Source organism: Typha latifolia, chromosome 1, assembly GCF_019914945.1.
Source record: "Typha latifolia isolate L0001 chromosome 1, TyphaL0001v2, whole genome shotgun sequence".
NCBI classification, from domain to species: Eukaryota; Viridiplantae; Streptophyta; class Magnoliopsida; order Poales; family Typhaceae; genus Typha; species Typha latifolia.
Genome location: NC_133086.1, coordinates 11508240 through 11531784, shown reverse-complemented (window position 1 = coordinate 11531784; position 23545 = coordinate 11508240). Strand labels below are relative to the sequence as shown.

Here is a 23545-nt window from a genome sequence, read left to right as displayed (position 1 = left end):
ACGAGCATCCGCATTTATCTCCTCTCGCAGCCCTAAAATAAATATGTCAATCAATGTTAGTTCGGGCCAAGGTGGCTCACAACGACTACTAATTCTTTCAAACTCGACTTGGTACTCCAATACGGTTGTCCTCTGAACCATCTTGCTTAATGTGGCAGCAAAATCTTCATATGCCACTGTCCCAAATCTGCATGTAATCCTCTTACAAAAATCAACCCATTTGATCATTCCTCCACCACAAATAATCGATCTATACCAATGCAATGCCATTCCTTGGAGGTGAAAGATTGCCATCTGGACCTTTGCATCTTCCACTGTACCTTGACAATCAAAATATTGTTCAACTTAAAACACCCAATATGTTGGATCACCGCCTTGGAATTTTGGAAAGTCGAAGCGTGCGGCTCTCCCCCGAATAGCGTTGTCGGGTTCGCGAAAGATCCTTGGTTTAGGTCTAAACCTTTGTGCAAGTCAATCCCCTTCTCTAAATCCTCGAGCACGCCCATCACCATCTCCAAAGGGATCAACCTCATCCTCTAAGTGCCAATCCTCCTCATCGACGAAGCGCACCGGTGCCGCACGCCTCTCGAGTTCCACCACCGTCGGTCGGGTTTTGTAACGGAGGTGGGGGATGATGTGTAGGCACAGGTAAGAGGGGATCATTGACACTCACATGATGCAGCTGGATCTGTGGGGTATCAGTTCGATGAGGTCCCACCGATGGTCCTTCTTGAAACTCCGATCGTCGTCGAGGAAATGACGAATCAAATTGGTTCATGACATATTCCTTGAAATCATTGTGATCTTTTTGAATTGAGTCAACTCTATGCATCAATGTATGGAATATGCATCAGGTTCGCACATCCAGAGAATGCGAATTATGCATTCGAACGCACTACGAACACCTCCATCGCGTTCACAAATCCAGAAAAGTGAGAAATATGTGTGTTCGAACGCGATCGGGCGCATTCGAACATGATCAACGAAAATATACTATTTAGGGTTATTTTGAATTGTTTGGTTAGCCTCTAAAGGTGTGGATGGCAAGCACGGAGTCATTATTGATAAATTGAGTTTTTGCCTTGTCTCCCTCATCTTCTTCACTCCCATTTTCTTGATCCTTGGTGACACTGCTTCTAGCCTCCTCAATCGGCCAATCACCCTAGACCCTTAGGGGAGGCCCACTCCTCCCCCTTCTTCCAATCTATCCAACACTTGCCCTAACCTTTCCATCACCCATAACCCTTCCACCACCCCTTATTCACCAGTGCCACCCCACCTCTTGAAGTAAGGAATCCAGTGCAACTGAGATCACGTCGATCGAACTTGTAGATTAAAAGTTATGGGGAAAATATTGACTATGGGTCAAATGGTTGTGTGGGGAACGTGAGTAATGGAATAGGAAAATAATGGTTAGGTTTTGTGGAAGATGGTGGCTATGATGGTGGGGTAGAGCATTAAGCTAGATGAAGGGGGAGAGAGTGGACCGATCCTTGAGAGGCAAGGGGGCACTCCAATATTTGAAGGATAACTCTAATATTTCTTCAATAATCCTCAATTAGGTTATCTTCCACATATTTAGAGGATAATCTATCAAACAAAATAATTAAAAGATAACCCTAAGATAATGCAGTTCGCCGATTGCATTCGAACACAGATTTCACGTTCTCTTTCATTGCGAACGTAGGCACGCATTCGAACGGCGTGTTCGAACGCGGTTGAACGCGTTCAAATGCACTAAACACGTTCTCTTTTTGCAAATGTATACAGTCGTTTGATAGTCGTGTTCGAAAGCCAGGAAGTCGTTTGATAGTCATTTCCCTCCGAGTTCAGAGTCTTTGGCATTTGTGTCAAAAAGGGGGAGAGTGAGTGTGAGTTTAGACGTGTGTTTGGGGTTTAGGAGTGTAGGGGGAGTTTACTAGGTTCTGTTTACTGCTTAAATACCTTTGCATGAATACCTGTGAACTTTGTTTGCTTGAGTACTTGTGAACTACTTGATAATTTGTGTTTGGATTGTTATTCATTTCAAGTTATTTTCACTTGATCATGGTTTGGTATATTTTTATTTGCAGGGATTGATGTGCTAAAAGTACTAGACTTGTTGAATGCTCATTTTGAATTCTTTGTAATATCTTGTAAACTAGATGTTTTGTCACAAATTGCCAAAGGGGGAAATTGTTAGGTTTTTAATTATTGACAATTGTGTATAAAATATTCTAAGTATATTTTTACATGTATATGAGCTTTATACAAGTCTAGAATATCTCTGGTTTGAAGAATTGCAAAATTATTGGAAAAAAGCTATTTGAGTTCACACCGCGTTCACAAACGCGTTCGAACGCGGGCGGGTACTACGTTCACACAGACTGAGAGCTGCGTTCACAAACGCATTCGAACGCGGTACTTGCGTTCACACAGACCGAGAGCTACGTTCACAAACGCATTCGAACACGAGTACTTGCGTTCATATAGACCGAGAGCTGCGTTCACAAACGTGTTCGAACGTGGGTATTGCGTTCACACAGACCGAGAGCTGCGTTGACAAATGCATTCGAACGCAACTTGAAGAATTCAAGTTGTCACGTTTGAACGCACTCGGGCCCATTCGAACGCACCTAAGATCAAGTTATGCCGTTCGAACGCACCCGGGGCCGCGTTCGAACGCACCAACAAAGTTTGAAAAAATTGGACTTTCGTGAGTATGAATAAGACTTGGATTTGGCTCTATCTTGGAGATCATATATAAGGATTGTGATGCCCTATCTCTAGGGTGGTTGAAGAAGCATTATTGAATGAGACTTCTTGAGGCTACATCGGTTCTTCAACTATCAAGGTTTCACTCATCTACAAAACTTAATCTTTCGTCTTAAGGGCTATCTAGACGAAAGATCAATCTCAAGGGTTACTAAGGTTGGACTTCAATCACGAGAAGCAGTGAATCGTGGGTTCTAGCGAGCAAGACTGAGAGGAACAAAGTCGTTTGGTTTGACGGGTTGTTTTGTGAGTCAGTCTTGTAACTGCTTCTATTCTTCTTAAGACACGTTTTTCTACGTTAAAATCTTGGCGTTCATCTCTGCTTTCGTTCTTAATATTTCTATGGACCTTTACTTAACCGAACGAGTGATATCATTGCCTAGTTTTTAGATACATACTTGTGTCTAGGGATTTTTCAAGCTGCGAATGGACAATTTGTGTCGCCAGATCAGGATCCGCATATAGGGACACAAGCTTACCGTGGACTTGTACCCACTCACATTTTGGGGAGCTTACATTATCCTGGGTATATAGTGGTTGCGGAGCTCGGGACCCGTGACATTTGACTTTGGTAGCATGTGGATGGCGTTTCAGCAGAATGGTAGAGTGGTTCGGTTCGAGGGCGCGAAGACAAAGCCAAGCCCGGCTTTTCATTAGATGATGGGGTGACCCCACCCCCCGTGGATAGGGAAAGACACAATGAAGACACTATGGCCACCAGCAGCACCACCCGACGAGTTAGGCTAGCGTTGGACCAACTTAGAATATTATCTGACTCATCACCTTAAGGACAAGGTGACAGAAGTGTGGTGGACTATTATGACCCAAGTTAGAGGGGTTTAGTTAGTTAGATCGAGTCATTTTATTTTAAATTTCTGCATAGCAATTTTCTACACTTTGTTGGGTTGAGTCATGAGACGTTTAGATTGGGTCTAGTCTATTTTCAGCTTTACTTGGAGGGCAAGTTACTTATCATGGGTAGCCACTATATAAGGTGTGGTGAGCACCCAAAGTAAAAGCAATGAGAATTACCCTAGTCTTCCCTTTCTCTCTCTCTCTCTCTCTCTCTCTCTCTCTCTCTCTCTCTCTCTCTCTCTCTCTCTCTCTCTTCTCTATCAGCTAGCGGCACTCTTACTGGGGCCATCAACTAAGCCTACCCAAGCTAGCTTGACAACTTCCCTATACCTCAACTCACCCCCACCTCAGTAACCACATCGCCATCTCCTTCAGCTCAAACCGCTTCCATCTCCTTCACTTTCACAAACCAACCCCTCCTCCATATACCATCTTCTTCAGCCGAACTTCCTCCATCTTCCTCACTGCACAACCCGATGACTCATAGCCACTGCACAACCCGATAGCTCGACCTTCCCTCTCGTCGCCGACTACGACAACTGAGCTCGACCTTGTTGCCAATGGTGGGGATGTTGAGTGCGTGGGATTGAGCCTACTACCTCCAGATGACACTTGCTGAACTTGAGCCTACTCAAGCTTAGGTAAGCCCAAACTTTCTGAGTTGTTTGAAGAGCCCAAAGGGCTGCTACCAACAAAGGATATGGATCACAAGGTCAAGATTGTGCCAGGGCTAAGCCGACAAACATGCAACTATACTAATATCCGCAAGGTATTATCTAGCAGAGCCAGAGTGCCTATTCGTCACCTGTCTTGTTTGTGCCAGAAAATGATAGGACTTGGCCTTTTTGCATTGACTATTGAGCACTTAATACCATCACCATCAAAGATCGGTACCTTATACAAACAATAGAGGAGTTGTTGGATGAGCTAGGACGAGGCCTACTTCAGCAAGCTTGATCTTCGGGCTGGTTATCACCAAATCCAACTTCATTGGCAAACATCCACAAAATAGCTTTCCGAACTCATGAGGTTTCGGGGTAAAACCGTTTGGATTGACGAATGCTCCAGCAACATTCCAAGGCTTAATAAACGAGTCTTTTGCCCACTCCGGCGACGGTACGCATTGTTATTCTTTGATGACATTGTGTACAATAGAACTTGGGAGGACTATTTGGGACGCTTGCATGAGGTGATGAAATTATTGAAGATGAATGCGTTGAAGGTATAAATGTCCGAGTGCTTGTGGGGAGAGCCAAAGGTGGAGTACCTGGCCATGTGACTTCGGCCCGAGAGCTCGTCCAACAACTACAGAATGACAAATATGGGGTACCAGTCGTTTACAATTATGCCATTAAACGCCCAGAAAAAATAGTCTAAACTAAGATAACTCACTCAACCCAACAAGCTCAATGCCTCATGAGGCAATCCAATCCGACCCGAATCACATCATAAATATCCAAATAAATATGTTACCTATATGAATATCTAAATCCATAATAATTATACTAGACTGTGACTCTAAATTGCTACACAAGGATGTCGTAGTAGCATAAAACTCCAAATGCATGATTACTGCACAGGGTAATACTATGTACTACTCAATCCATACCTAATACAAGTATTCAACTCTATTAAGATATATGAGCTCATATATATAGAAAGATAAATAAGCTACATCGTTATTCTCAAATACCCTGCAACCATGTACTAAATTATACAATTATAGTGAAATCACAATGTATAATTTACTACATAACAAACTATAATTTATGCTACAACCACCCAGCAACCATGTACTGAATTATCCAACTAAAGTAACACCACACTGTAGAATTAACTATATAACAAATTATAATTGGCGCTATGAAATCATCTTCCATTTTCACTTTAATGGTTGTATTGTCTGCAATACAATAAGAGACAAGAAAGGTAAAAGGATAACTAAGAGAAACATATTCATTGTCTCTTCTGGGACATCTTAAAATCCAAAAGTGCCTGATATTCTCTTGAACATAAGGGCAGAGGAAAGAGAAACAGAAACAAAAGTCACGGAAGAAAAGAAAGAAAAAGAAAATGAGAATCCCAGTAAAAGAAATTAACTGTTATCAATATCAACATCAACAGTTATTGTGCCAATGAACGACTGTGTTTAACCTAAAATACTGATACATTAATGATATTCTAATGAAGAATCAATGCAACTATCTGCATCCAAAGAATTGGGGCCATACTTTACCCAGAAATAAGAACTCCCAATGTCTTAATGCCAAAGTTTACCACAGAAGCCTGTTGGAACTGGTGGAGGCCTCTTGCTGCAGATTGCTTCTGAGAAGGTGTCCACAAGCTGTCCAGCAAGACTCGCAGGATCGTCAATCAGAGTGTCAACGTAAACACTGACAACCCTTCTCTCCTGTGGAGTTGCTCGCAGGCTAAACCAAGTCAAAAATTTTACTCTAAAATTGGTCTCAATGTGTCCCTCGCACTCGAGCCATCTGATCATCTTAACACAATACTCATAATCCCCTTCCAAAGATCCATCTTTATTACATATTTCCTCACATTTTCCTAAGAATCTTTTCTTTGATGAGCTCCCAGGTTCCCTTCCAGGCTTTGTTGGGCTGTTCTCATGCACATTGCTGCCTGGTTTCAACTTAGAGCTCCTTCCTGAATCTTCCTTGCCATTTTCTGGCCCGCATAGTGCGATCTGCTGAGTTGAATCAGGGCATTCAATAACCATCTCATCTCCAGTACGTGCATTAGATACACCCTCTGACCTTGGGATGTCCAATGCCTGATTGTGCTCCATAGAGTTCGTGGAATCTCTCTGGGAACCGGAATGAATCATTGAGTTTGGCTCCTCATCCAAAGATGACCCAGATAACCCTGGTGTTTCCTCCTGCTCAGTACATTCTGTTTCACTTGTGCTGCCAATATTGGCATTCTGTGAGTTATTTTTATCTTTACAAAGGTGATCAGATGTTTTCTCTGATTCAGGAATTTCAGGGTTTTCACAACATTCAAAATAACTTTCTGGTGACTTATTGAGATCAGTATATGCAGTCCTGTTGTTATTTGATTCATCTCCATCAGATGAAGGGTTAGACAGTCCATTACTGTTTGCTTTTGGGCTTCCACAATTTCTAGTTTCTCCTGGTGCAAGGCCCATTGAGTCATCCTTCAAAAAGGCTTCAGTCGTTACTCCAACTTCCCATGTACCTAATTCCTTAATGTTGCTAAATGCGACTACCTTGAACAAGTAATTTGTTGCTGGAGCAAGTTCTCTTACTATGAATCTTCTCTCTGAATTAATTAGAGTATAGGTTGGTTGCAGGGAATATTCGGCTATGTCAGTTTTTCGATGCCACAAGTTAAAACCAGCCAGATCTTGAGATATTGTTGCGCAATCCTCTGAACCCAACACCAAGGTAACTGATGTTGGCAAGACATCTTCAAATTTGATAAAACTTGATTTTGTTAAGCTGGGTTCTGCAAAAACATATATATTCAGAAAGAGATCAACAATGGAAAGTGAAAAGGAGCCATAGCATGCCCAATTCATAAAAACCCTTACTCTGAACAGTTGAAGAGGCACTAGAAAGCATGGATTCCAGTGATTCCAGTGCACGTGCACACAACTTTTGAACCTCAGTACCAACAGAAAGTCTGTTTACAATCCCACGAGCCATATTTGGAATACCAGTTATAGGGCCAACCTCGGCCTCCAGCTTCTTTACTGCTGTGTCCACAATATCATGCAAACTTTGGTATTTTTCTGTTAATCTGAGGAGCTTATGGCTAAGAGAAATCCGGTAAGACAGTACATCTACTCGTCGAGCATCTTTAGCTACCATAAGCTGCTTTTTCCAGCATCTGCAAGAAAAGAAAATAATTGTTCTTGAGGAAAATTTTGAGTTATAAATTTTGAACTAAATTGAAGCACAACTTTTATCTGTCACTAAATTAGTAAAACTTAAGCCAAGATGTAATGAAAAAAAACACAACAGCCAAGGAATTTGCTGCGGTCAATCATGATTGACATATCCTGTCATGATGAACTGAAAGAAGGCATGATGCAACCATTGCTCTCATCTACAATCCTAAGGGTTGAGGACATGCAAGTTTGTTAATAGTTTGGATATTTTTTATGCGAACAGGACCAGGTCGGATCACATCATGGGAGCATTAGGCTCGATAGATCAAGCCTATTTATCTAACTTGCTTATGTAACTTAGTTAGAATCCTAGTAAGAATTTGTTTAATTAGCTAAATCCAGTTCTGTGCAATTTTGAAAAAATATTTAAAAGATATTCATTTGACTGCCAAATATTATAAAACTAGTTGGATACAACTGGGGACGTCATGATCTAGAACTCTCATATTCAATGTGTCTTCATATTCGGATTATATCTACAACGAAACGGAGAATTAATCAGAGGAAGATAAGGAGACTGATTTAATTAAGTCATGTAAGCCATTAAAACAAGTCTTAGGTAAGTTATGTAAGTCTTTAAGGCAAATCCTAGTTTAGTCATGTAAGTCTTTAAAGTAAGTCATAATTAAGTCATATAAGTTTTTAAGATAAATTCTAGTTCCAGACAGTTTAGAATTAATCTCTCTATATATATAGAGTGCAACCCTAATTGAGTTATGCATTTATCAAGAATTACTTGGCTTTTGTCCTTGCCGTCCCCTACTCTCTCCCTCTCAACTTGGTTGTCAGCCTCAACATCTCCCTCCTCCCTCTCGTCAATTGCCGCCACATCTCCTGTTAAAAATTCTCGTTTTGCTTCTAATCTTCCTCGTCCGCCATAGCACCCTTGTCCCTAAGGACTAGCCTCCCTACTTCATCTTCTCTTCCTCTTGGTTATCCTTCAGTTCATATTACTGTCCAAACATATCTTCAACCTTTGGTTACTATTTAATCTATATCTCAAAATCTAAATGACCAAACCTTGATATTGGATTCGTTAGAAAGCTTTCTTTAACAACAACAATATATCCAAATTGCAAGAGAATCCAACGGGTGGATTTGACAGAATCACCCTCGAAAGTTTCGTCCTTAAATTTGTCTAGAAATCTTTACGAATTGGATCAAACAGGTTCGTACCAATTTTATTGGCTTAGAGTTCAAAATATCTTCTACTCTTCAGATGACAGACAAATAGACATTATGCAATACAGTATTTTACAGTATCCTCAAACTTGTCCATATATTCGCATGTTATATAGTCTATTGGAGTACGCATATCTAAGGATCATAGGAATAAAAAAAAAGTAGGAATTGTTGTTTTTTTGTTGAAGATTGCATGCTTCAGAATGATTAAATTTGTTAGATTGTGCAGAAATGAGACAGAGATGCTAGCAATGTTACCTAGTGATTGAACATTTTGAAAATTGCAAATTAAAGAGGATTCTCCAAGTTGTATCAGATGATACTGGAATATCTCAAAAACATATTGTTAGTTAAGCAAGATGTATTTTTAAAAGCAGTTAAGCAATACTAGAGGTTGCCACTTACTTATGCATATCCTATAACGAGGAAGAGAGAGGAAGAGGCTTTGTAGACCTCTAGGATTTATGCCATGACATAGGCTAACCCAGAACAGTAAGTGATGAAGGACAGGTATCTCTAATACCAAACTGCTCTAGGATGAACATAGAGAGAAATGGATTCAATGAAAAATATCAAGATAAAGAAAGATATGGATTTTAGCAGTAAAAGCAGCATATAGAGCAAAAAAAAAAGGAGAGAGAAAAGAGAATAAAAAAATTGTTTTTGTATGATTGTTACAAAAGTAGGCGGTAAGGTTGCTAAAGTGCCCGACAGTAAGAAGCTGCTCTAATACTGAACCCCAAAAAGTTGTTTCCTGGTTTCCTTCTGTGAAAGAGAAAAAAAGAAATAGAGAATGATTTGAAAGAAAAGAAAAAAGAGATGAGAGAATACATGAGAAAAAGAAGGTATTAAATAAAGAAAGATAAGCTGAAATCACTCAAGTAGGGCTTCACACCCCGGAGGGTTTGGTATTACAGTGATCTACGCTTCACAAGAAAGAAGAAAGATAACATCTATTTTCCTTTATTTTTTTTGAAATAAAACCTAGCCATTCTCACAAAAGACCTCCATCTCGTTTTTCTAATAAAGGGTAGATAAGAAACCCTAATCAAACTCAAATTCCTAGTTGGATTAGATCAAATATATTACCCATATAGGTACCAATAAATTCTAACCAAAAGGCTTCAGATTGAGTCTAAAAGGAATTCAAATATAAAAAAGCTACGAAAATACATTAAACACCTGAAATAAATGACAGAAAAAAATTCCAAATAAACTAATATCAATTCTCTAATCTGGAACAAGTTGTCACCCTTTTTATTCCCTGCATTGGTAAGTGTATCTGATAAAATAATGCCTAACTTACTAGATTCGTTGTATTGGAAGCATGCTAGATTATCTGGGAACAGAAAAATAAATAAGGCCTACACGTGGGGACAAACAAAAAGCATTCAATGAATGCAAAGTTAGTCCAGACTCCAGTTAAAAGCTTCTTCCACCAAGGCAAGAAAGAAATCATGCGGCAATAAACTATGAATTCTTCTCGTTTCTACTACATTCTATGGCATTGACCGCTAAACTTATAACAGCTGAATTATGCTTCCTTTCGTAGATATTCGATAGAAGAAACATGAAGTATACAGCTTCATATATTTTCCAATATAGTGATGCCATCCCTTGAATTATGAACAAAATAGGAAAAAAATTCTAATTACATGATTAGGCATGTGGATATGGCTATTTATGATATCACATGGGTCTTAGATGCAAGTGAGATGTCTCAATCATATCCAGCATAAAATGTAAATAATTTAATCTGTGTTTCTGACAATCGGAAAATCAAAGTCCAGTACTATAAGAATCTACTGGGATCATGAAAGTCATATTATAACTCGGCCTCACTACCATTTTAATATGCGATAGAACGATACCACCACTCAACTAAAGAAAATTAGGAAAAATACCTGAGCTAATAATTAAGCATGTAAAATATGGCTATTACATGATATCATATCGGTCATAGTTTCCAATGAGATATCTCAATTCCCATCCATTTGCAACTAATTGGATCCAAGTGTTGAGTCAGAAAATTGTTGATTACACTGCTTGAAGAATTTATTTTATCATGCAAGTCATAATAAGCCCCAGCCTTATATTGGCATCAAAATGTTCACAAAATATATACATCCCAGCCTGCCAAATAAAAGGCAACATGGACAACCCATAGTTACAATAATATGAACTGGAAGTAATGAGTCACAATGACGACTTCATGTTTGATTTGTTTGGACTATTACATAAAAGTATCAGAAAAGAACAATAGATCGAAGAAAAGATTTTTGTCATCAATCTACCTATACTTTGTTCAAAATATACATGATGGTATGCCAACTTGTGGAAATGAAAAGCAATAAATAAAAAAAATCATGGAAAGAAAAGCTTCAATCTTTTTGGTGGATACCTTCCTCACCTAATATTGATTGTTGAAGGCTTGAAGCATAAGGACATGAAACGGTATTTGTTGCCATGACTCGAAGTTGTGAACTCAAAAGTTCAAATACTAACTGATATCATGTGGCAATAAACTGACATAACATAGCTTATAGGAGAAGAGGTAAGAAAGCAACTATTAATGAAAACAATAGAATATGGTGAGAAAAGAATGGTGAATGAAATGCACATCTAAATGAGATAGTGCAAATGCTCGATTCTTGATGTATGCAACGAAAAAGGTGAATAAGATGGCTTGCCTAACAGAATGTCAATATTATAATTAATACAAGAAGTCATCCTAATAATGACATAACATGGATTTATAAGAAGACGCACCTTTCTTTGGCAAGACCTGAACTTTACAACTTGATGGTACCTTTTCCTTATTAAGCAGTAGTACAATAAAATGAATATTTTGTTCTTCTTTCTTCCTTCCTATTATATTCATTTTGGAAATTTTATTTAAATCGAGTGGACAATTATACTCCAATGGTAAATAGCTACAAGAAAGTTTATTTGGCTATTCTAGACCTTCTCACCTTTATCAAAAGAAATCTTTCTAGAGGGCATTGTCTAGATTGATAGTAAGGTTTGCCACCAAGCATGCCACTATCATGATTGAGTCATGGAAGCATATTTGCCAGTAATAGTGCTATTATTGTGAATATCTTGCCTGTCAAACAATATATATTTGCCAGTTTTGCATTTGGATGTCCTTCTAATGATGGGCATCCATGTTTGAGAAGGATTAGGTGTCAGTGGTCCTGTTAGTGCTGGCATTTAAATTTGACTAGCAAAAAGATCACAATGCCAACCAACTCAGAATTGAACAAAGGTGGGTAGGCTCATGGAAATGAGAAGAGAATGAAAGTCATCACAAGCCTAGGCCACAATGATGTAGGTCATTTTTTGGGCTAATTCCATCTTTTAGGTCTTCAAATGTATTTGTTTAGTTTTATTTGGTTCAAATTAAGTACGAGTCTAAATTGGAACTTTCTAGTTTTGAAAGATAGTCTTTCTGTCAAATTGGGGTTTTGAGTTGTGTTACCTACATATAATTTTACAGGTCTATGGCCGATTAAATTCAGTTTATTCATCAATAAAAGTCAAAATATTTCTCAATATTTCAAGATCAAACCGTTTTCTAATACAAGAGACAATGTTTTTGATATGGTATCCATTAGAATTAACAAATCAGAGAGAATCACAATCTGATAATCATAATTGAATAAATGGATATAGAGCAAGGTTTCCAGTATCGGGATTAGGATCGGTATCAGCCGCACATATCGGATCAGATTATTTTTTAATTACGTAAAATTCTAAATATTATTTAAAAATGCAGAAAATTTTCCAAAAATTTAGAAAAAATGAGAGGAAAATAAGAAAATAAAAATTACTCCCATATGAAGCCTAAAAACTTAAAAAATGTATTAACCTACTTAAAATTCAAAATTTTGATGAATATCAAGCTTATTCTCTCCTCCCCCCTCTCAAAATTCAAAACTTACTCAAAAATTACTCACATAAACATTCATAGCTACAAAATCAGGAAATATAATATTGCTATATCTATAGCCCATATCCATGTCAATGCTTCACGCCTTGTCATTTCATAAGTGGCAACTATTTGAAATGTAAAAGCACCAACTAATTGGTCCAACGTAGAATACCAGCTAACTTGCCTATTACCAAAGATTTGCATCAATACTATAAGCAAACCCTATGCCTTCTCCCATCCAAGTTTCTTCCTTCCTCTTCTTTTGTTTTTCTTCTACATTTCCTACTTTCTCTACCTAACAGAATCTAGAATATATTTGATGTAGTTTCAAAATAGATCCTGCAATAGATTAGGCAGCAAATTGATCGATTTGATCCTGTTGGGGAAATATCGAAGTAGAGAAGAATCAATTTTTGGGTTGGAAGAGCAAAGTGCTTATAGCTTCCTTTAGGATCGTAATTTCACCACCTATGATGCAAATGGACTCATAGAAATTCCATTTCCAAGGTACAATGTATTTACATATCAAGTTTCTAAAGACTGCAGCTCCAAAAAACTTGGGGACTAACTACCAACCCCAAAAATCAGCAACAAAGATTAAATTAGTAATTTTGATTGTAAGGAGAAATAAAAAAAGGCTGATTGTCTGCAATCTCCATGGTACTCTCTACCTCTAGATTGGAAGAATCGTAGAGCATATGTTCGTACTATATACGACCGTCGACCATAATGAATTCGCAACTTTTCAGCCAATAAAAGATGTTGGATTAACTGATTTTATGGCACTCGTTCGAACACCAGAAGCCATTTAAATGTCATTCAAAGACATCTCAAATGTTGCTCTCAATCCTTTCCCATTTGTCATAGGCTCGAACGCCTTTTAACGTTGCAACATTCAAATATCCTCTAGCCCTATTCAGATGCTCTTATATTATTTTGCTCTTCTTCTTTCTTTTCTCTTTTTTCTTTTTTTCTGTATATATATATGGAGACACTCGAAGGTGCTCCAGCAAGGACTGAGAGCATGACAGCTAACATGCATCCACTCAGTCACTCACTAGTCTTAGTTTCCCAACATAGAAAGCGAGAGAAAGAAAGGAGAAAAAAGAAGAGAAGTAGAAGCAGAAGAGAAAATTGAGCAAGAAGATCCTCTCCACTTTCATGAGCCTCTCTCTCTATTTAGGTTTTATCGGGAACATCAAAATTGATCGACCTGCATTAAGTATTTTGGCCGATATGACAAATATCCGTCCGATACCAGCAAACTGACTGGTATCAGGCTCGGGTTAGGAATTGGCCGATTTTTGGATCCATGTTTTTAAGTACAAAGTAGATTATATCACTATGAAGAAAATAAAGATCTATCAGAATGCTAAATATAAGATGTACCATTGTAAACAACAAGCAAAGGAGTAAAAGTAAATTAACCATGTAAAAGAGACATGCTGGAATCCATAAGCAGAAGCATATTTGTTAATAACCAAACATGCAATTTATGTGAATTAAAGGCTTGTGTGAATGAAATTACCCAAGTAAGTCATTCTCTTTTCCACAATATATGCAATAATAGCTCCCATCCAGCCTCATTGTCTGCCCATTCTTCACAATGCCAGCTTTTTCATGCTTAAGAGCACACTCCAGATGGCACGACAGGCCACATGAATCACTCTGAGATGGAGCATCCGAACTACAAAACAGCCATAGGCTAGGGTCCTTATTGTCATCATACTTGTGGCAGATACAACATGAGCAACGTTTGCAAAATGAATCTGATAGGTTAAGAGTAGCCCTGCAAGCTAAATTTTGGCAGTGGCGTGCATCAGTGCCTAGGAGATTATTTGTCACAATCGGTAGACGGGATGGGTGTTCATTCTTTCTTGGTCTTTTGGAAGGGGTTTGGGGATTAGCTGTGAGCAGGTCCGGAGTGTCCTCCACATGTTCTGATTTTTTCTCAGACACAACTCTGAAAAGATATTCAATCATTCTCTGCTTTGTTAATCCAGTGTACTTCCTTTCCTTTCCCATCTCAGCACATAGAATCTCTAGAAGGTCCCTGCGGCTCCATGTCTGCAGCTTTTCAGGGGCACTTTCTGGCCATTTTGACAATTCGTGAACAAGCTCTCTCTTTTCTTCAATGCTCAGCTTGCGGCATTTAGATGGATCAAGTACAAATCCTGGGGCTTAAGATCACATTAAGTTAGAAGACTAAGTAGCATAATGAATGAGAAACAAACATGATAAGACTTATGACGTCAATTTGTAACGAAGAAATCAGAGAAAAAACTAATAATAACAATCTGCATGAGAGATTGCCAGAGCCAATCATATAATAAAAGACAAGCAGCACAAAACAATCAAGGGAAACATTACTAGGTCAAGTTTACTCTATAAGCAACTTAGTGATGCACAGATATCATATTAAAGCCTACAGACCAAATTGTTCCTCGAATCTCTATCCATGCTTCATAGCATTACTGATGCATGCACAATTACATAGCTCATCTAGTGTGGTTTGATAAAAGAAAATCTTAAGAAACAAGGATACAATATGACAAGGATATGCAAGATGTGTGTGTATATATGTACTGCAAACAAAAAATATATTTTGTATGCGTGTCCTATATTGAACTAAGATTATTACAATTTACAAGGGTTAATTTTATAATTATAACTTGTCATAATATATACTAACCCTGTTCGGAAACCTCAAATCGCAGTATTTGAGTTGGAAATCCTACGTTTGGAATGTCCCAATCAAAGGAATTCGGTCAACTTCGGATGATTTTGAAGGATTTCACTATGCATAACAAAATTGGATGATTTGGGGTCAAATTTCACAAGAATCTATTTCCAACTTAACCAAACTTTTCTATATTCCATAATTGCCTTTAGTGTATAATTGATAAAACCTTACTTTTGCCTTTTCTCTTCTCATCTATTCTCACATTACTACTCTCTCATCCTCACGTTAAGTTTTACTTCCTCTTTCTCCCCTTATTTGCTTCTAATCATTTAGTGAATTACTGCACCAACTAATGTGGATGACTGCACAATGATGAACGAAATTAAAGTGCTTAATTTGATGGCTCTATAAGTTGTTTAAATGTTGTAAGCAAAGGTCAAAGGACTATGTAACTTTTCTCTACTTTTGTGAAGAACTACACCTTATTCGCAAACATTTATCTTTTAATTTTCTCTACTTTGGGATTTTTCCATACTATACAATTTCAAAATTCTTATAGTGAGTTGAAACTTGGAAACAATTAGTAGATTTCGTAGGCTACTACTTCTACTAACATGATTGTTGTGGCAGTAAGTTAGCACATAGGTGACTAATAGTTACTTATACAGTTATCTTTTAGTTGAGATGAAAAACTATGAGCAATTCAGAAGAAACTGTTATGAATTGTTGATCATTTATAACAAATTGTTGGGCACTTATATTAAGAGAAAAGAACAATGTTCTATGAATTACTAGTTTATCGTTTGTGGCATGAAATCCTAATGTTGACTGCCTACAAATTCACAGATCATGCATAGTGAAATAACATCTCGAGTCAACTTTCTTGCAAATAGAATCCTCTTGACTTATTCAAAATCCTCTGATTTGACTTCTGTCTGAACTGTCAAAAGTATCTAAGAGATATCCTAGAAGTAACCAAGGGTATTTGTTTTCTTTATTTTTATCTTAAAAAGAATCAGATATATGAAGGAAATATCTAACACGTATCCACAAATTATCCAATGAATATCGTGCCTGAGACTTACATCTAGAAATTTGAAATATCGTGTCTGAGACCTATTCATTCATCTTAAACATGGTTCCAATTTTGGTCAAAAGTTGAAACCAATCTACTTGAGCAGATACAATGATAAGTTCTCGAACCAAAGATAAGCTAAGCAACTATTCATTCAAGATCTAAATGTATTACAGGAATTTTTTCAATTCTGCGCAACCGCGGAAAAATATTTGTCAAATATTCTCCTGTAGTCAGAAAATTACGAAATCAATTGAATTAGATCCGTAATTTCCTGATCTACAACTTTTGTATTTACGCCCTTCGCAGATTCGAACTGTTGCAGGGGTGAAAACACGGAATAACGTGGGTGATGGTGGAGGTGACGGGTGGAGCGGATATTAGGGTTATGGATGGATATGGAGATGAGGGTGGATTATAGATGTGATTTAGGAATATAGACGAAGGGAATGAAGTGGTCGAGATCCCAAAGAAGATAGGTGACTCGACAGTCGACGGAGATTAGAAGTTAGAAAAAACCTTGCCAACGGTAGAGGTGGAAAGATGGTGAAGAGGGAGGTGGAAGATTAAGGTAGATAGATGATAGAGAGGCAAGAAATCAATATTCCAATAGCATAATGAATTTGGCTGCCATCCACATATATATAGAGGCTAGCCAACAAATCCTAAAATCATAAGTAACCCGAATTCTAGAAGATTCCCGTCGATCGCATTCGAACGCACCAAAATACGTTCTCTGTATGTGCGAACGTGATGCAAGCGTTCAAACGCACAATATGCGTTTCTTGTATTTGCGAACATGATGCAAGCGTTCACAAGGGCGTTCGAATGCGAACCCTCCTGCGTTCCAACGCGACCTACATGAATTTTATTTTAATGAAAATAAACACCTAATGCAATAAGAAATGTTCCTAACTAAGTGTATCATACAAATCATTTCAACCATTACTGTTTGAAACTAGGCATGCCACTAGGAAATTGGCTAGTCCTAGATATATAGTGCCTTTATCAATAGGTTACAAGCCCAGTTTGGTTCATTTCAGTCGAAGACCATGAATGCTGATATGATCGGTCAGGTTGTAGATCTGCTAATATAGTTGATAAGAGTATAATTCTAATAATTGCCATTCACTAATTATTTGAGCCTTCTCTTTCATTTCAACTTTTAGCTAGCCTCATATTTCACATCTCAACACCACCAAATCAAGCACGATCATCAATGATTGACAAGGAACTAGTAGAGCTAGAGCCACATGCAACATCTTATGAGCCCAGAGAAGAGAAAGTTCCAATTTGTATTGGTTTTCCTCTCCACCTCCCTCACCTCACAACTCCCTCACATTAATTGTTGCTTTCCTCAATTTCCGTAGGTCTAATGGTTGTTTAGCCACATTTGCATCAAGAGGTATCTTCCGTAATATTTATTATTGCATGAGTGGTCACATCCACTATAGAAGGTAGCAACTCTTCATATCAATGCAAAAGGCTTCATATGATAATTATATCTAAACATTTTTTTGATAATGACAACCTATTAATACAAGAGTTTATGCGATCAAATAAAATAAATACCACATATTCAGCAAGAAGTAATGTTAAATTGTTAATCCTCCTAGTGCAAGAGATTTCCATCAAGTATCTGGATCAAGAGGTGGTGGAGATCTATGAAGCTTGGATATGGATATGGGATACAAATACGATATGGATATGCTGATACGGTAAATCTTGAAAAACAAGGATAAGATACATTTCGGATATGTAGGTCATATTTATATATATTGATGTATGAACATATATATTAGTGTAATTGTACTTGCACTTTTTAATTGAGGAATTATATATTATTGTAGTGTGTGATAGTTTATATTACTAAGACCTTCAATTTATCCATAAAAAGAATTGCCATTCATAACAAAAGGCCTTGTAGATTATGTGACAAGCCAAATTTATAAAATAAATAAATTAGAGATAATTATTTAGATAATGAGAGACTTAGTTTTGTCCTTAAGATTTGGATTAAATTAAATTAACATTTTTATTTATTAGGTATATATTTAAATAAAGAAAGAGATTAGAATCCAATCTTATTAAGACTCTATTATTTTTTAATTTATAAATAGAGGGAAAAATTCAGAGAAAAGAAAAAAAGAACCCTAGATATGAGAGAGAGAGTGCAGCAGTGAACTCTAGCGACGATGGCTTAGGGCAGCGGCATTGACGAAAGAAGAAGAAGAAGAAGAAGAAGAAGAAGAAGAAGAAGAAGAAGAAGAAAGAACTTAGGAGGAAGAAAGAAGAGGAAAGATTTTTTTTTTAAAAGGTTTCTGCTACAGTATGTGCGGTACCATAAAAGCAGGAGAAAAAAAGGAGTTTGCTACTACAGTACTTGCAGGAACTGTAGAAGCAGGGAGAATAAGAGAGAGAGAGAGAGAGAGAAGAAAAGAACGAAAGTAGGAAGAGAAAAAAATGGACAGGAAAGAGAAATAAATAAAAGGGAAAGAAGAAATTTGTGGGGCACCTAAAAATACAAACTGAATTAGATTCGGAAATTAGATTAATTGGGATCGAGCAATTAAAGTAGAGATCTTTACTTGGATTATTGATTTGAGCTATTCTATTTAGACCCCTAGTAAGTGGATTCACTCACATATTTATTTTCTCATATTTTATAATATAATTTTACTGACCGATTTGCTTGAGGAGGATATTTTCTAGTTTTATCTTTGTGCAGTATTATACTTCATGCATTATGATTATATTCATGCTATGTTCTTCGTGCAATATTATAATTCAAGAAATGTTAATCTTCATGCATTGTTATACTTCATGTAGAAAACAAATATGTTGATCATAAATAACTAGCAAAACATTAGTTATAAATAGGTGGGATTTTGAGAATAGACTCAGGCTAAATATTATTCTTTGTGCTACCTATGGTGACTCAAGTTTACCTTAAAATCTAAGAGATAGACCTATTTTGGTCAACCCATAGTCCATTTAGGTGAATCTGATGGGATTTGGGAACAGTCTCATGCTATACCAAAATTCTTCCTAAAGTAACCCTAATTTCAGTTAGTAGAAAAGACAAGATGTATTTATTTCGTAATGACACTTTCTAGTAATCCTAATTAGATCAACTATAAGGAAAATCTCAAGGTAACTTCTAGTTGATGTGGATCTATGAAATACAATCCTCAATATAAGATATTTGGCATTATTGAGATTGAGAAGTTATTTAATGAAATTGAGCATGTTATCATCTTGTTAAATTGCATTATCATTATTGTGTTTTATTATTCACGTTATGAGCATGTTGTTATCATGATTAATTGTTGACCTTTAGTTTTTATAACTGGTATATTTTGGTTTCACTGGCTTTTAGGTAGATTTATCCACTGAGCTAAAATTGTTAGCTCATAAAACTCTATTAATATTTCAAATATCAATCGGCATGGCCAAAAAAATATGATGCACTAAGATATTTTACCTCCACGTAAGATTTGCTTTACCCTTTAATTGTATTGGTTAATATTAAGGTTTCATGTATCTCGAGTCTACTGGAGTATATGGCCAATAATGATTCCAATTTTGGGTCGTGACAGATTATATAATATACTTTTTGATAAGATGTATGATAAACAAGCAATTTTGATTTATAGATCATAAAAAATTGACATTGTAACATGATTTCTTAATTAGGCATCTTAGAAATGTATAAACCATTCCTTTGTTCACAAATGAAAGTATAAAACCTTCTAGATATGATAGAAATGAAAGGTAATAGTCTTCTTCACTTGGACTCATATTGGTTAGAATCACAAAATTATGAAGTACCTAAGAAGTATCCAAGAAGTATCTACAGTCATAGTTTTATTTTTTTTAAATTGGATATTTTAAGGAAGTATTTTATGCATATCCAGAAGTATCCAATGAGTCTCATACCCGATATAGTATTAGATACGGATACATTGAGAGGATGGAACTATGGAAGTATCCATGTTTCCTAGGTGGAGATTGGTGATTGCAATGCTTTCATTTGAGGAGATAAGTATAGTTCTAATACATGATATAAGAAAATCATCAATTTATGGGTTTACTCAATCTTAGGAATAGCATTGTCAAAGTTCATAAAGCTAGTGGTCACTTTAAAAATGCAAATTTCCACATTGATGGACAAGAGAGGAAAAGAGTGATAAGCAATTGGGTATTGGGTAGTACGTGCAATAACTCATAAAGGAGCAAACTATGAATTATCAATTTATAAAGGAATAATATGTATTTTCTTCCTTGTGCTGCATATCAACAATGATTTCTATGTTGGAGGATATTGCAAAGTGGCCTGGAATTAAAATGTCATACAACAGGATTAGATGAAAATGATGATAATGAACATCATTTATATTTTACAATAATGGAGGGTTTCTTAATTCATGCAAACAAGTAGAAATAATCAACCTATTAGACAATTATAATCTGTCATGTAATATGATGTTTGTCAGTGTCTATGCATACCAATAGATTTTGAGAGGTATGGTCTCCTCCCTTTTGATCCGACATCAAAATTGTTATGGAAACCTACACTATTGCAATCATAAAACTTGTAAGAGCTGAACACAGCCTTCAAGGAATCTCAGATAAATGTTCACCTAAGGTTTATCTTGTATTACAGTGGAATGATATTTGGCTATGTTGAAATACCACACTACAACTAGTAAAGGCTGCAGACAAATTACCCTATAAATAACTGCATTACAAATTAATGGTTTCATGCAAGAAGCGGAACCAACAGAACTTGCAAGCTCCATAATGCTATATGCAACAACAATTTAGTTGTCTGAACTAGCAAGTTGAAGTCTCATCTAGTTGACAGATGTCACAGATCCAGTAAGCTTTCAAATAATTTTCTCCATTAAGAAATGTAGCAAGTTGTATATAGCAACTTTGCCAGATTAGATAAGCTCCCTTATTGTACTACTCAATAGAGCCACAAGGTCCTGATCTTTCTAGAGAAATTGCTTAACTCTACCGTTATCCACATGCATTATGCATTATGAGTCCCAAGCAAGTTTGCCTACCATTGGCATGGACGATGCTCCAGATATTTAAGGTCTAGACCTGCGAGGATGAGTACATATTGACTTTGGTACATGATCTAGATCAGACACAAGAACTCTTCTTAAATGGGATCTATGTGACTGCACAGGTGGCCTTCTATGCTGCCACGCATAACATAACTCTCATAAGGGCCCCATATGACCTGTTTGAGTCATACTACATATTTACATAAATTGTTTTAGCTACAAGTGTTGGTAGACATACACAAGAAATCCTTGTATAGATAGGTGTCTATCTTCCGAGTTCCTCTTCAAGATCTTCTATATCTTTTGAATTTCAACTTGATTTGCATCGGTTTGTCTGTTCAAGTATTACCGGATATGGAATGCATAGGCACCTACATTAAGCATCCACATAATGCATATGTGCTATGCAGATTCTCGACAGTCACAGAACCATTTCACTGACATTTACAACAGTGTTTGCAAGTGTAGATCAGTACAGGTTGGCATATCTAAGTTTGCATATCAGAATATCTAGATTTTTATACTAATGTAGGTAATACACGCAACCAGCTAAACTTGGACTAGATGGGTGTGCTCATACTTTCTGGTGTTTGCAGCCTACTGATTGAGGATTGTGAGTGGCATGAGCACATGACCTCCCTTTGTTTGTAAAGTGTCAGGACGACCTCATATGGTTGCGTGATTGCAGCTCGTAGTGGATCTCTGAGGGTTCCTGGATGAATTTCATGGAATCTTGGGTTGTGCATACTTGGGTCCAGTTTATATTATGTTAGATGCCTAGTTCTCTGAATGTTGAGAATGTATAGTTACCCAAACACAAGTAATTCTACAAAAAAATTAGACTGCACATATAATCATTTCCTAAATTACCGATTCGCATAGAGAAGTCAGACGAGCAGAACTTGAGGGCTCTAACAAAATACGTCACACAAGTAAGCGGATGCTACTTCAATACTTTATGCTAATTGATCATTAAAACCAGCAAATTCAAGTAAGCCTTCATAAAAGCTTCAAATTTTCTTAGCCATACAAATTCAACGGGGCAAAAAGCAATTCAAGAGAGAAACTAACAGACGAAAAGAATTTTGGAAAAAAAGAGAGGAACCAAGCATCAGATCCCTTTCCTTTTCTTTTACGGAATATTGCACAAAAAAAGAAAACAAATCTGCAACTGAGCATGACCCAGGAAATCCAACACAGCCACCAATCGAGTAAAACAAAGAAAAAGAATTAGAAAAATCACATTAAACCAATTAAAAATCCAATCTTTCCACATACCCAATTCATCATTTTTCCCAGATCGAGCCCAAACGCATAAAAAAACCCAAAACCTGACCCAAAAAAAACATGGAACAAGGAGAAAAGGGAACCCACCAGAGAAAGGAGGATCCATGGCGATAGATCTCAGCTGCTCCCCCTTCACATTACCTCCTGCAACCATGCACGCCCATCAAAACCGAAATAGAAAACAATAATCCCGCACCTCCAATTTAGAACTTCTTCATACCAAGATTAAAACGAGCACCAAGGAAAAGAAGTCAAGGCTGACTCGGTCTCTCTTCGCCTCTTCCTCTGCGTTAAGATTAGATTATGACCGCGAGAGAGGGGATGGGGGGTTTTAGTGTGATGCGTGAGCCATCGCATTAAACTATTCACGTACAAAGACCGCAACCAATCGAACGAGAAAAAAATCTGCGAGCCAAATTAATTTATAAAGTGATAGGGGGAGGGAGGTATTAGAAAAGGCTATCCATGTCAATGTACAATGTCTTCCCAGTTCCATCCTTTTCTATCCAAGTGTTAATAGATATAAAAAATTAAAAAATTAAAAAATTAAAAAAAAAGATAGAAAGAGATGGTAAAAATGGAAAAGTAGGATGCCCAGGGTTGGTGGAATAGAAACTAGAAACGAGTAGCAAACCGAAACCCTTCGGATTTTTTTTATTCTTTATTTCAGCTCATTGATGCACTTTTGTAGTTTCTCAGCAATGCTAATCTTAAAGGTGGAAACGTAGTATGAGAAATGGGGGAGCTCTGTTTAGTTAGTAGATCG

The 23545-nt window shown here is 37.1% G+C and overlaps 1 protein-coding gene across 2 annotated transcripts; it reads right to left on the bottom strand.

The window, feature by feature from the left end:
- Window positions 1–5672: 5672 nt before the first annotated feature.
- On the bottom strand, window positions 5673–23249 carry LOC140792826 (VIN3-like protein 2). 2 transcript variants are annotated; one of them, XM_073144052.1, is made up of 5 exons: window positions 23000–23249; window positions 22867–22923; window positions 14185–14830; window positions 7181–7479; window positions 5673–7095 (listed from the first exon to the last, which is right to left on the bottom strand). In XM_073144052.1, exons 2-5 carry the CDS (start codon window positions 22883–22885, stop codon window positions 5870–5872), a joined length of 2190 nt encoding a protein of 729 aa, XP_073000153.1. In that variant the 5' UTR covers window positions 22886–22923; window positions 23000–23249; the 3' UTR covers window positions 5673–5869. The 2 variants fall into 2 exon arrangements, with proteins under 2 accessions (XP_073000153.1, XP_073000147.1); XM_073144046.1 differs by having other exon boundaries at window positions 14185–14836; window positions 23000–23169.
- Window positions 23250–23545: the final 296 nt, after the last annotated feature.